At 43.3% G+C, this 15,281-nt stretch overlaps 1 protein-coding gene across 2 annotated transcripts in view; it reads left to right on the plus strand.

Annotated features, from left to right (window-relative positions):
* sorcs2 (sortilin-related VPS10 domain containing receptor 2) overlaps positions 1 to 15,281 on the plus strand; it is a 501,641-nt gene that overhangs the window by 463,332 nt on the left and 23,028 nt on the right. For both annotated transcript variants that reach the window (XM_002938263.4, XM_031895320.1), the window contains exons 16-21: positions 982 to 1,115; positions 1,599 to 1,727; positions 6,686 to 6,857; positions 7,988 to 8,165; positions 14,268 to 14,401; positions 14,733 to 14,856. In XM_002938263.4, the coding sequence (XP_002938309.3) occupies positions 982 to 1,115; positions 1,599 to 1,727; positions 6,686 to 6,857; positions 7,988 to 8,165; positions 14,268 to 14,401; positions 14,733 to 14,856 (871 nt within the window). The remainder of the gene's footprint in view (positions 1 to 981; positions 1,116 to 1,598; positions 1,728 to 6,685; positions 6,858 to 7,987; positions 8,166 to 14,267; positions 14,402 to 14,732; positions 14,857 to 15,281) is intronic.

Consider the following 15,281-nt stretch of genomic DNA (forward strand, 5'->3'; position numbering starts at 1 on the left):
CCCTGTGTAAATAAACTGCCTTAAAGCCAAGAAAGTGTCTGTCCTGGATCCCACTAGTTTACACTAATTATTTAATGAATTATACTTCATTAATTAAATAATTATAAATTCTTTAGTATCATTATTCCCCAGTATTCCCCCAGAATTGTCACCAATTTTTATCGCCACCTGGAGAGTGGCGTTATGTGAAACAAAGCCAGAAACTGTATAGTGAGATATAAAGTCAGTTTATATACATGCGGTGAAAATTAGTATTTTCACCGCATGTATAAAAACTGACTTTATATCGCTCTCATCAATTATCATAAGATGCGAGACATCTTACGATAATTGGCAATAACATATACCTGGTCTTTCTCCGGAGCAAGTCATTATCTCTGTCTATCGCAGCTTAGTAAATGGACGCCTACATCCAATCTGGGAATTAACTCAGTCTTCATCAATGTACAGTGTAGTGTCTTCCAGAGCCCCCCAAAAAAGCTTTCCTGGCAGTGGCTGAACAATAGATGAAGCAGACCATGTGTGGGGATTTATAAAGGACAAGGGGCCCAACGCAGGACAGGGGACACAGGACAGGGGACACAACAGAGCGGGCAGGGGAAGGGGGCTACTAGAGTTTGGTACTCTGCACCAGGCCCATCCGAAGATTTTTTTGCAGGAGTAGTTACACCGCTGATTCCTGGGGTCTCTATCTTTGGGCATCTTAATCATGATAGGATGTGAATTGTGTTTGCTGTGACAGAGCACCTGCTGTGAATATAGTGGCAGTAATTCAGACACACATGGATTTATAAATAGACACACAAGTGGTTTAAAAATGGGATTTAGGCACAAAGGGAAAATTTACTGCGGTTACTTTATATATACGCCACTGCATATGAATAAATAATAATATGATTTTAAAATAGGTCCCTTCTTCTAGCTATTGTAATTGTTTTTTTCTCATTTTTATAATCTCACTTTGCTTATTTTTAACATTAGGGGGACCAATGCATTATGGGCCAGCAGCGAAGTTTTCGGAGGAGAAAAATATCCTCATGGTGCATCAAAGGGAGAAGCTTCACGTCTGCGCTAACATCTAAAATCTGCCAGTGTGGGAACTCAGACTTTGTCTGGTACGTGTTCATAGCATTGCTGCATTGCATCCTTTATTGTGACTAGGCCACTGTACAGCCTAATGATATGGGCAAACACTCACTATAGCCAATGTTTAGGCATTTATAATCCTCTGTGGCTGGCAGCTAGACTTAATACCATGCATACAGCTTTGTCTGTCCCGCGATGTTTATACTGTGTATAACCCTGTATTTTACAGGGTTATGGGAGATAGCTCTTAGTACAAGTTGATCCAGGGACTGGTCCGATTGCCATCTTGGAGTCAGGAAGGAATTTTTTCCCCTCTGCGGCAAATTAGAGAGGCTTCAGATGGGGTCAGCTAGCAGTTAGGCAGGTTATATATAGGCATTAAGGTTGTACTTGATGGACAAGTGTCTTTTTTCAACCTAACTTACTATGTACTATTACTAGAATAAGGTTAAAAAGTGGGCACATATTTATGGCAAGCACCTGCGCCTGACCAAACACATTTTTTCTTTCAGCGATTATGGATACGAACAGGAGACACTTCAGAGATCCCAAGCCAGCAAGTGTTTCGCTGATTTCTGGTTTAACCCCGAGTCTCCGCCTGAAGATTGCGTTATTGGTCAAACCTACACAAGTACCACAGGGTGAGTCTTAGCACTTCTGGCACTGGAGACAAAGAAATGAAAAGAGAAACGGATCAAGCTATTCAGAACAATCAGGGGTTGATATATTAACATTTAACTGGGGGGGGGGGTTGCTGCAATTTTCTGTAAAAAAAACCCACAATCCCTTTTATTTGTAGCTCTGTGCCTGACAGCCAGAAGACAAGGGCAGGAGGTTGCTAGGGAGTAGGGAGCAGGTCAGCGGTAGCTGCTCTAAGCAATGTCTCTGTATTTGCTGATAATACAAAACTGTGTTCCAGGCTCAGTGCAAGCTGATATCTGCTTCGGAGACACTTTGATTTATAGGACAGTAGAATAAAAACATGAAGTCCAGCATACATAAATGAAATTATTTCAATTACAGCAAAAATATATGAAAAACTTCCATTGATGTCTACAGTGCATATAGAACCCAATGGTAGAGAGCAGAGTTCCTGAAATAATACAAGGGCCCATAGAATTTGTTATGCTGCGCTCCCCAAGCTCCCCAAAAAGGCTGTTGGGAATTGTAGTTATATATGATTTTATATGGTTGACCAGCTTGGATAATATAATAGGCATTAATATGTACTCTTAGCAACACATTTTCTGGGCAGGATAAATGCACTTCTGGCAGATATAGTCAGAACATCTACGCGGCACTGATTCCCTCATCTGGCCAATTGCCCCAATTTGAAGAGATAAATGATAGCAGCAGTTGCCCTATAGCTGTGTACATTCAAAAAGATACCAGAAAGAGGCAGATTTTCTCTGGAGGGATTGGCTATGATCAAGTGGGATTGCAGCACAGTTCCTGAGGGTCCCATACATGCACACATGGTCAGTTAGTAAGACTGTGTTGGTGTATGGAGGCCTGGACTATACAAATTAGGCCCTGGCATTTCCAGTACACAGAGGCTGAAACAGCCCCCCAGCAGCCCAATAAATAGTGAGTGTCTATGGCACCCAACCCTCTGGCATTTGCCAGAACCCACTGATTGCCAGTCGGGGCCTGGGTGCAGGGTTGGACTGGGGGGTACATGGCCCACCAGGTCTTCTGCCTCAGGGGCCCCTGCACCCCCCAATGGCCCCCGCTGCCTCCAACCCCCGTCCCCCACAGAGGCCCCCAACATCCACCGACCCCCTCCCCTGAGCGCTCCTAAAAGAAACTTACCTGCGGCACGTCGAGGGAGGGGGTCGGTGGGGGGGGGGATCGGATCTGGGCCGCTGGGGCCCACCGGGTTTTTGTCCTGGTACCCCGGTGGCCCAGTCTGACACTGCCTGGGTGTATGTATGTATGATCTTTAGCATTGCACAGAGCTCATTTACTAAGGGAGTGCAAAGCACAAGAATCCCAGCATTATTGCTCCAATCACAATCAGGGGCAACATTTTACAACAGATACCAGAGGGGCAAAGACTCAGTTACTAAATTGCTACTGGGCATAACTCTCGCCAGTAACTGAGACATAGATGTTCCCATACGTAACTGGAGCAACATGACGCTTCCGTACTTACCAGCTGGGCCTGTGAGTGCCAGCGATGGGCAAATCTATAGCTGGGATATTTCTCTCTAACCTGCTCCCCTCAGAGCTCACGTTTGGTTTTGCTTATGCTGAATAGGAATGTAATCCTTATTAGAATATCTCCTTTAAATGCAACCACAATGAACCCCGGTGTTAATTAAATTCGGGGTTTGTACTTTCCGGAGAAGCTTGAATAAAATCATGGAACTCCTGGAGCATGGAAGCCAACGGAGGAGAAAGCGCTCATTCCATTAGAATAGACTGTGCAGCCTCTAGAAAATAATTGACTGTTTTACATTTAAGACCCATCCAATTTAAAAGGCATTTTGTTATTTACAAAATACAAGCGTATTTAGCAGAGTAAAACCATGGACTGATGGGAACCTGCCTGGTTAGTGCCTCAGTGAGTTACAGCAAACATCGGATTATCAGTGTGTATTTATATATATTTCCCTGGCTGCGTATGGGACTGGCTGCTGCTTTCACTCTTCTATCAGACACAAGCCTTTCTCCTAATGTATTTGTAAAATAGACATTATATTGGGCAATTATACATTTTAAAGAACTTTGTTTAAAGGGGAACTCCACCCAAACACAACTTTTTGAAAAGTAAACATAATTTCAAGCAACCTTCTAATATACATCAATGAAAATAAATGCAGCCTTTTCATGTTTTTTAATGTAATAATATGGTTTGGAACAGTTCCCTAAGCCCCGCCCCCTGTTCCCCTGCTGATCTGGCTGACTACTTTGTGACTCAAATAAAATGTAACAGTAGTCGCCTGTCCCCAGCCTGCCTTCAGCCTGCCTCCCCCCCAATCCCACAATTCCCTGCACACATGTCAGTAAGGAAAGGAACAATGCATTGTGGGTTATGTAGTTCCTGCATGCTGTCTGTAAGCTGTGGAGAAGTTGTTACAATTTGTAACATCAGTGTTTTAGTCCCTCCTCCCCTGCCAGGATTTCAAATGATGCAGAAAGAGAAGAACTGTTTTGCAGCTGGATTTCAGCATATACAAATGGTATTTATTCATGCTATTTGAAGGAACAGATTGCTATGATAGGCACATTAGGGGTTTCTGTGTTATGTGGGGCTCTATAACAAATTTTATATAATATATTATTTTTATATAATGCCTAGAATTAACTTGAATAATAAATTATATGGCATATTTATTTTTGGGCATTACCAGTCCTTTTATTGCAACTATATATGCTCTAAGGTTGTCCTTTTTTACATTACATGACTTAATGTACTGTCAGTTTCCTCCTCCTGCCTACTGTGACAGTAAGGGGCTGATTTACTAAGACACGAATTCGAATCCGAATTGGAAAAATTCCGATTGGAAAACGAACATTTTGCGACTTTTTCGTATTTTTTGCGATTTTTTCGGCGCCTTTACGACTTTTCGGAAATTGTCGCGACTTTTTCGTTACCAATACGATTTTCGCGAAAAAACGCGAGTTTTTCGTAGCATTACGATTCGCTCATATCTTGTCGTGACTTTTTCGTATTGAGCGCTCGTAAGCGGCGCCCGAAACTTTCAGACTTAGCATGATTTTGGAAGCCTCCCATAGGACTCAATGGCACCCTGCAGCTCCAACCCGGCCCAAGGAAAGTCTCCCATAGGGCTCAATGGCACTCTGCAGCTCCAACCCGGCCCAAGGAAAGTCTCCCATAGGGCTCAATGGCACTCTGCAGCTCCAACCCGGCCCAAGGAAAGTCTCCCATAGGGCTCAATGGCACTCTGCAGCTCCAACCCGGCCCAAGGAAAGTCTCCCATAGGGCTCAATGGCACTCTGCAGCTCCAACCCGGCCCAAGGAAAGTCTCCCATAGGGCTCAATGGCACTCTGCAGCTCCAACCCGGCCCAAGGAAAGTCTCCCATAGGGCTCAATGGCACTCTGCAGCTCCAACCCAGCCCAAGGAAAGTCTCCCATAGGGCTCAATGGCACTCTGCAGCTCCAACCCGGCCCAAGGATAGTCTCCCATAGGACTCAATGGCACTCTGCAGCTCCAACCCGGCCCAAGGAAAGTCTCCCATAGGGCTCAATGGCACTCTGCAGCTCCAACCCGGCCCAAGGATAGTCTCCCATAGGACTCAATGGCACTCTGCAGCTCCAACCCGGCCCAAGGAAAGTCTCCCATAGGGCTCAATGGCACTCTGCAGCTCCAACCTGGCCCAAGGAAAGTCTCCCATAGGGCTCAATGGCACTCTGCAGCTCCAACCCGGCCCAAGGAAAGTCTCCCATAGGGCTCAATGGCACTCTGCAGCTCCAACCCGGCCCAAGGAAAGTCTCCCATAGGGCTCAATGGCACTCTGCAGCTCCAACCCGGCCCAAGGAAAGTCTCCCATAGGGCTCAATGGCACTCTGCAGCTCCAACCCGGCCCAAGGAAAGTCTCCCATAGGGCTCAATGGCACTCTGCAGCTCCAACCCGGCCCAAGGAAAGCCTCCCATAGGGCTCAATGGGACTCTGCAGCTCCAACCCGGCCCAAGGAAAGTCTCCCATAGGGCTCAATGGCACTCTGCAGCTCCAACCCGGCCCAAGTAAAGTCTCCCATAGGGCTCAATGGCACTCTGCAGCTCCAACCCGGCCCAAGGAAAGTCTCCCATAGGGCTCAATGGCACTCTGCAGCTCCAACCCGGCCCAAGGAAAGTCTCCCAAAGGGCTCAATGGCACTCTGCAGCTCCAACCCGGCCCAAGGAAAGTCTCCCATAGGGCTCAATGGCACTCTGCAGCTCCAACCCGGCCCAAGGAAAGTCTCCCATAGGGCTCAATGGCACTCTGCAGCTCCAACCCGGCCCAAGGAAAGTCTCCCATAGGGCTCAATGGCACTCTGCAGCTCCAACCCGGCCCAAGGAAAGTCTCCCATAGGGCTCAATGGCACTCTGCAGCTCCAACCCGGCCCAAGGAAAGTCTCCCATAGGGTTCAATGGCACCCTGCAGCTCCAACCTGGCCCAAGAAAAGTCACCATACTGAAGCTTGAATGAATCCAAACGCTACAAAAAAATCGCAACATTTTGCGCAACTTTCGGAATGGCTACGAAAAAGGCGCGACTTTTTGCGCAAGTTTTAACGCTACGGAAAAATCGCCAGATTTTGCGCAACATTCGGATGGCAACGAAAAAGTTGCGATAATTTTCTGAAAAAATCGCCAAATACCGATCATTACGAAAAAAACGCAATCGGACGCATTCGGCCGGTTCGTGAGTAAGTAAATGGGCCCCTTAGTGTGTGGGAAAGGGGACACCTATCTATATACCTTACTGAGCCCAACCCCTCATGAATACAGCACCACAGAACACAGGCAGCACTGTATTCATGTAGGCACAAACAGTGGTGCAGGGTGTGAAAACCATTGCAAATGCCTTGATAAAAATGTCCTTTGCTGTAAGTTTGCTGTGGCTAATAAATCTTTTATATTAATGTAGGTACAGAAAGCTTGTCTCCAATGTATGTGAAGGCGGCATTGACCTTCAGGAGAATTTAGTCCGATATCCCTGTCCTCTGCTCGCCCCGAGGGGTCTGCGCATCGCCATTAAGGGAGATTCCATAGCGGTGAAGCCTGGAGAGGAGATTACATTTATTATTCATCAGGATCAGGTATTGCATAATTCTATTATATATTTAATACTTTAAGGCTGTGCTATCACAATCCATAAATATTTATATCAGGTGGGACTTTTATTAAGGAAATGTGCAGATTTGGGTTTTTATCCGTTTCCCAGATGCAGCACCCATGGGCTCTAAGCGTGGGGAGGGTTTTACACCCATTCTTTATTGCCCTGCTATTACTGAATAAGGTGTATTGTGCTCTATATAGTACCTATTACCAGAGAGATGTTTAGGGTAACAAATGGGGGTACGTCTGGGTGTTACAGACATTGTCCAAGGGGTGAAATTGCCAAGTTCTAAGTTTGTAAATACTAGGGGAAAAATATCTATATAGTTCCAGTATGCCCAACCAGTGACCACTCTCCAGCTGTTAAAGGGGAACTGCACCCAAACACAACTTAAGCAAAAGTGAACATAATATCAACCAACTTTGCAATATACATCAGCAGCCTTTTCATGATTTTTAATATAATAATATGGTTTGGAACAGTTTCCTAAGCCCCGCCCCCTGTCCCCCTGCTGATCTGGCTGACTACTTTGAGACTCAAATAAAATGTAACAGTAGTCGCCTGTCCCCAGCCTGCCTTCAGCCTGCATCCTCCCAATCCCACAATTCCCTGCACATGTGATTTCAATAAGGAAAGGAACATCACAGTGCAATGCATTGTGGGTTATGTAGTTCCTGCATGCTGTCTGTAAGCTGTGGGGAAGTTGTTACAATTTGTAACATCAATGTTTTAGTCCCTTCTCCACCAGGATTTCAAATGATGCAGAAAGAGAACTGTTTTGCAGCTGGATGTCAGCATATCAAAATTGTATTTATTCATACTTTTTGAATGAAGGGATAACAGTGATTGGTGTATTAGAGGTTTCTGTGTTGTGTGGGACTCTTTAAAAATTTTGGTTCGGAAGCTGAATAGCCAGTATTGGAAAGCAATTCTATACCAAATATATGTAGCAATTGCTTCACAAGTTATTATGTAAAACACATCTTTTTCCTAAGGGCTCCCTGGCAAATGTCCTGCCCCTGTATAAAGGCAGCTCTGGTGATTAGCGGCCATACTTGGGAGCTGGTTCCTTACTATGTTCCCAGCATTCTTTGCTCCTCTGTGTTACAGGGTGATGTGCTGAATACCAAGTACCAAGTGGACCTCGGGGGTGGAGTCAAAGTGAATCTCTCAATGGCAAGTGAGCCCATACAGCATCGCTATGAAAGCCCCGGGATCTACAGGGTGTCTGTAAAGGCAGAGAATATGGCCGGGCAGGACGAGGCCGTGATCTACGTGCAGGTTAACCGTAAGCATTGCCTTCTCTTCTCGCTGTACTAATTTAAATCAACTACATTTCTCCCAGAATTCACAAAAGACATGGGAGACAATTACACAGTAGGAGGCATGGTTAGAATAATGCAGCCAACATATTATTTCAGTATCAGTTATGAAACCCTGTCATTTGCCGCACAACAGCGGAATCATCACATTTTTTTCCTCAATAAAAATCTGCCCATAAATAAGTCTAATATCCATGTATATTTATGTCTTAATGTCCTATATATATTGATAATGGGTGAGTGCAGAGGATCTCTTGTTGTTGTCTTGTTGTTGTCTATATTTTTATATATACATATACATAAATCTGGCTTAATATACACTGATTGGTAGGTAACTTAGCCATTCAGATTTCCAGGAAACTGTTTCCAAGTACTGCTCATTCCTTTTCCTCCCCAACACCCCCCTCCCCCCCCTCCAAAATGGTATCATTCTCAGGCACTGGGTCACCAGAGGCAGTGTTGGACTGGGGTGTCAGGGGTCCAATGGGGCTGCTGTCTGGGGGCCCTCCACCCCAGTTATGAGGTCCTGCGCCCCCTCCACAATCGGGTGGTAGCACCGTCACACACAGTTCTGGATGGGGGGAGTGGGAGGAGCCCACTAGAGCTGGGTTTTTTCCCGGTGTCCCACCGGCCCAGTCCGACCCTGACTAGAGGGCGCAGGGTATTTTTGGGTTAGCCATGCAACGTGTCATGGATTTGACAATGACCCTGTTGACAGCTCTTCAGATGGTAAATTTAAAGGGTTTGTGTATTGATGGACAACCCCTGGCCAAATGAGAATAAAACATTCCCATGTGCCTTCCTATTAGCCTCCTAACTTTCCCTAAGGGAGTGGGGTTATCACAGCAACCAACCCTATTATTCCCCCTGTGCTGAGGGCCGTAAAGAGAGTAAATTCTTTATTTTACCAGTGACATGTGACCAGTAAATATAATAACATGAAGTTACATATGTGTAATGGGCCTCTCTTGCATTGTCAGCCAAACTCCTCAACCATCCTGTCAGAGACCCCTATCCACTTTACTTGCTAGTGGGTGAGAGTGCAGAGGAAGGACCCCGACTATGAGAAATCAAGGGCCTTGATGTGTGCCAGTGCAGTAATTTAACAACAAAACTTTATTATTATTATTGCTTTGTAGGTAGGGCCTTCTCCTTGGGTAGCCCTCTTTTCCCTACAAAAGGGCACTAAAATACATTTATGGTAGAAGAAAATGGTAACAAGGGATTCCTTTTCCACTTTTCCATAGCAGCAACTTAAGGGGAGCTTTAATTACAAATGGTGTCAACCTGATATAAAACTCCCTGTCCTTAGTTGCAAGTCAGACTCAGTCAGTCACATCAAAGGTTGTCTCTTGTAGGGTGAAGACACACAGAGCTACTAGTAGCAGCTACTTGTCATGGCTACAAAAATAGACAATGCTGATTGTTTACTGAACATTGTCTCTACGTGTGTTTTAGCAGAGGCAATTCTCAGTATTGTCTATGCCATTTATTAGCCAAGTAGCTGCTACTAAGTAGCTCCATGTGTCTTCACCCTTATAGGCTGTAAAGCAACACTCCACATGGGACTATTTAATTAGATGGTAGAGTCGTTGTAGCCCATAATCTAAAAAATACAATGGCTGTAGTTGGACTAAATTCAGCTTTTTCCTACTAGAAAATAAAGACTGTGACTGCCCAGCTCCTGCTCTCATATTAAGTTCTTGTCTCTGTTACCAAATAAATTGAATCATTTCTAATATTCAAGTACAATGACCTACGGTCTTGCACCTTGTGAGTCATAATGTGAATATTCTGCAACCGCCAAATACCGCTCCGGAATGCGTTTCCTTGTTGGCTGCACTATTAGAGAGTTTTGCCAGAGAATAACATCTCTGTTATTTAATCCAAGAATACACACATAAGGACATTAAATCAAAGCATACGGTAAGACAATGACAACATTAAATACATTTATTATAAAAAAGCCTCTTTGTTCATTAGTCTTGGGCTGTGAAATAGAGACTGTTGGAGTTTTGATTTGGTGAAGTAAGGGCTTGTTCAGACTGGTGATTATGTGCGAATGATTAGGTGACTTAGATTGCGTCCAAGCATTCGTTAAAGGGGAACTCACAGAAACATAACTTAAGCTTTGTAAAAATACATATTTTAAACTTTGCAATTTACATCAGTTACAAAATATGCAGCCTTTTCATGATTTTTAATGTAATAATATGGTTTGGAACAATTCCCTAAGCCCCGCCCCCTGTTCCCCTGCTGATCTGGCTGACTACTTTGTGACTCAAATAAATGTAACAGTAGTCAACTGTCCTCAATTGCCTTCAGCCTGCATCCTCCCAATCCCACAATTCCCTGCACACGTGATGTCAGTAAGGAAAGGAACATCAGAGTGAAATGCATTGTGGGTTATGTAGTTCCTGCATGCAGTGAAGAAGTTGTTATAATTTGTAACATAAGTGTTTTAGTCCCTCCTCCCCTGCCAGGATTCCAGAAGGTCAGAAGGGTGTCAGCCTGATAGAAGACTCCCTGTCCTTAGTTGCAAGTCAGACTCACAGTCAGTCACATCAGAGGTTGTACTCTTTTTTAGGTTGTAAAGCAACGCTCCGTATGGGACTATTTGATTAGATGGTAGACTCTTGTTGTAGCCCATAGTGTTCATACATTGTGCAGTTTCAGTGAGTATAAGTTAAGATAAATCCAGATCCCAGTTCTAATCATGTCAGTGATATGGAGCAAACAACACGAGGGCACCTATTTGTTCTTCTACCTTCTGATTGTAGTTCCAGATACAGGTATAGGACCTGTTATCCAGAATGCTCACGACCAAGGGTATTCTGGATAAGGGGTCTTTCCGTAATTTGGATCTCCATACCTTAAGTCTACTAAAAAATCAATAAAACATTAATTAAACCCAATAGGGTTGTTTTGCATCCAATAAGGATTATTTATATCTTAGTTGGGATCAATTACAGGTACTGTTTTATTATTACAGAGAAAAGGGAATCATTTAACCATGAAATAAACCCAATAGGGCTGTTCTGCCCCCAATAAGGGGTAATTATATCTTAGTTGGGATCAAGTACAGGTACTGTTTTATTATTACAGAGAAAAGGGAATCATTTAACCATTAAATAAACCCAATAGGGCTGTTCTGCCCCCAATAAGGGGTAATTATATCTTAGTTGGGATCAAGTACAGGTACTGTTTTATTATTACAGATAAAAGGGAATCATTTAACCATGAAATAAACCCAATAGGGCTGTTCTGCCCCCAATAAGGGGTAATTATATCTTAGTTGGGATCAAGTACAGGTACTGTTTTATTATTACAGAGAAAAGGGAATCATTTAACCATTAAATAAACCCAATAAGGCTGTTCTGCCCCCAATAAGGGGTAATTATATCTTAGTTGGGATCAAGTACAGGTACTGTTTTATTATTACAGAGAAAAGGGAATCATTTAACCATGAAATAAACCCAATAGGGCTGTTCTGCCCCCAATAAGGGGTAATTATATCTTAGTTGGGATCAAGTACAGGTACTGTTTTATTATTACAGAGAAAAGGGAATCATTTAACCATGAAATAAACCCAATAGGGCTGTTCTGCCTCCAATAAGGGGTAATTATATCTTAGTTGGGATCAAGTACAGGTACTGTTTTATTATTACAGAGAAAAGGGAATCATTTAACCATGAAATAAACCCAATAGGGCTGTTCTGCCCCCAATAAGGGGTAATTATATCTTAGTTGGGATCAAGTACAGGTACTGTTTTATTATTACAGAGAAAAGGGAATCATTTAACCATTAAATAAACCCAATAGGGCTGTTCTGCCCCAATAAGGGGTAATTATATCTTAGTTGGGATCAATTACAAGGTACTATTTTATTATTACAGAGAAAAAGGAAATCAGTTTTAAAATTCTGAATTATTTGATTAAAATGGAGTCTATGAGAGACAGGCTTTCCGTAATTCGGAGCTTTCTAGATAACGGGTTGCCGGATAAGGGATCCCACACCTGTACCAAGTTTCACCTTGCTAGAACTCACTGTTCTTCTCTGAGGGAGCGATCACATATACTATATAGCTGAACTGTTGTGAGACAGCAAATATATTAGCCACATTGCTTTATGAGATCTTTATTATCCTCCTATTATGGTTCCCATGTAATATCCTTCAGTAGAGGGTGTCCAACCCATTAAGATGAAGCTGTGAGTAATAATTAAGTACAAAGCCCTGATTCACCGGGCAGGATTCAATTTATTTTGTGTTTCTTCCATTTGCTTTATTATTCATTTCAGTTTAACAAGAGAGACAGTGATTTGCCAAAATGTACTCAGCTTAGGCTATTAAATGGAGACTGCTGAGGGGCCCATCATATAATTTGGTGGTTTCTTTTTCTTCCTATTGATATTTAATGACAGTGACTAATCTATCATGTGGACGGAGCCAGCCAAACAACTGTGCAGTCCAGGAATACTCCTAGATGAGATTTGCACATGCTATATAGCAAAACAAGGGTCTGAAGCCCCCCCCCCCCAATACACAATTCTCCAATAGATCTTCTGTTTGTATGAACAGTGTCGGTAACAGCAAAAGTGCTGCCAGGCCTACAGTTAGAAGAAACGCCCTTAGTCATTTGCCCTGGGTATCAGTAACCTCTTCAATAGGAAACATCTTGTTTTTCAATTGTTCTGGAACCTTGTGGCATTTACAATGAATTGTTACCAGCGTGTACAGGGTATTTAAGGTAATACCCACTGCATAAACCTTGTTCCAGGCCTGGCACAATCAAATGAACCATGTATGCCAAGATGATTTGGCTGAATTGAAGGCTTTATTCTTCATATTGTCCCTGCCAAGGCTATTAATGCAAATAATAGAAAACTGCTTATGTTATTAACATTCCTGGTTTATGTAGTGATGCCTCTGCAACAACCACAGGAGGCCATGTTATTTACTAGGTTGTTGTGTATGTGCCCTTCAAATTTAGGCTACTGACTGAGCCCTAAGTGAATGATGCATTTAACTCAAGTAGGTACAGTAGGTGTGAGAATTGTTAAGAAAACCTATAGGCAGCAGATGGTAACATTCATCCAGAACCCACCCACGACCAGTGAAAGTTGTGCAGATGCCGGACACCACCAAGTGCTATGGAAGACAATAGGAGTCATTTTTTTTAGCCCGAGGAGACGTGCAAGAGTGTCCCCCTTATAGAGAAGCAACTTCTGCCTAGCTACACTCTGCTTAAAAAATCCTCCATCTGTTGGCAAGCCCTGCCATTAGCAAGTGGTAATTAAAGACCCCGTTATGGCCTGCATCCTTGGCCGCTTCATAACACGTAAGCTAGGGGGCAGAAGGGAGAAGAAGGGAGAAGCTAATGTGTAATACTACCTTTAATGTTGTATCTATAGGGGTGGCTCTATTCTGTAGTGCAGAGACCTGTGCCAGGTTATTTAGGTGGGAAGCCATATGCCGAGTGCAAAGGCAGGGCAGCTTGCACCCATTTGTTTTGCACTTTTCACATGGCCTTCCATGTTATAAATAAGCCCTAATATATTTAGTAAATTAGCAAGAAATTCCTTTTAAAACATTTTCGATGTAATTTTCTGATTACAAACCGCAAAATATTCTCAGTTCATATTATAATAAATATAATAAAATGCTGTCTTGTATCTTAATACCTTTCCTCTTCCTTTAGGCTTGCAACTACCCCAAGGTGTTTGGGGCTCTGAACCCCACAATGAGCCAAATGTGGTGGTATCTGTGATTGGTTATCTGAACAGTCACATGTATTTCTACCCACAAAAAAACATAATCTGTGATATCTGCTGGCAATGCTACATATATCTGTACATGTAGGCTTATATATAAATGTTGTACTATACGGATCCATGGGTTCGCAAAGTGTTGAATGCTTTAAAGCAATATGAGACAAGCTCATATTTTCATAATATAACATAATGTTTTTACCATTAGTTTATGGTTTTTGTTTTCCAAAGTAAGTAATTTGAGTATTATTAAGTATCACAATTGTACTTTAATTGTGAACTTGGATTCCTTGTTTAGCTCCTCTTCAGGCTCTGCATCTTGAAATGGTGCCAGTGGTTGGAAAGAACAAAGAAGTGAATCTGACGGCTGTGATCCAGCCAAGGAACGCAAACCTGACTGTGTTTTACTGGTGGATTGGAAACAACTTGCAGGTACCCTGTTGTATTTTTCCACTCAAGCAGATTCAGCATGGATTAATCGTGAAGGTCATTACTGCAATTGGAGCAGAACTGGGCAAGCAAAGCATTACTTAGACTCTCATAGGATGATTATACATTGGAGATTGGGTTCGGCTTTATGGGATGTAAAAACCGCAGATTGTGAAATGAATCTTATGCTAACAATGAAATAGCACTTAATAGCACTTGTCTCTTCTGAAATATATCCCTCTTCAGTTGCATATTATAGAGGCCAAATTGTATTATGTGTCATGGAAAAAAACAAAGATAATAGAGTTAACTTTTCTATCTTTTATTTTCGCAGCCAATCCTTACACTGGACAATTACCTGGTGACCAGGTTTGCTGAGGCTGGGGAGTTCCGAGTCACAGTGCAAGTCTCCTGTTGGAACTCTATGCTGCAGGACTCCAAAACAGTCAAAGTCTTTGGTGAGATCTGGCTGTATCACTGTAACACTGTGTAGAATATTCATGTATATTATGGTCAAATATATCCAGAAACTAAGGGAACTAAGGGAATGCCACACAAAAGGCCCCAATACACGGGCCGATTCTAGCTGCCGTTATCGGCCCCTTAGACTTATTCGGCAGCTAATCGGGCCGTGTATGGGCACTACCGACTGGCCTGCCCGACTGATATCTGGCCTGAAATCGGCCAGATCTCGATCTCGTTTGGCCCCAGGGCCGAATGATCGAATTAGCCTACACGCTCCCCGATATCGTCCACCCATAGGTGGGGATATCGGGTGAAGATCCGCTCACTTGGCGATCTCGCCAAGTGAGCGAATCTTAACGTGTATAGGCATCTTTAGGGAAGGGGGCAAGTTGGCCCTCACTCTGCTGCTATAACAGCC

The sequence above is a fragment of the Xenopus tropicalis genome, chromosome 1 (assembly GCF_000004195.4).
Source record: "Xenopus tropicalis strain Nigerian chromosome 1, UCB_Xtro_10.0, whole genome shotgun sequence".
In the NCBI taxonomy this organism is placed as follows: Eukaryota; Metazoa; Chordata; class Amphibia; order Anura; family Pipidae; genus Xenopus; species Xenopus tropicalis.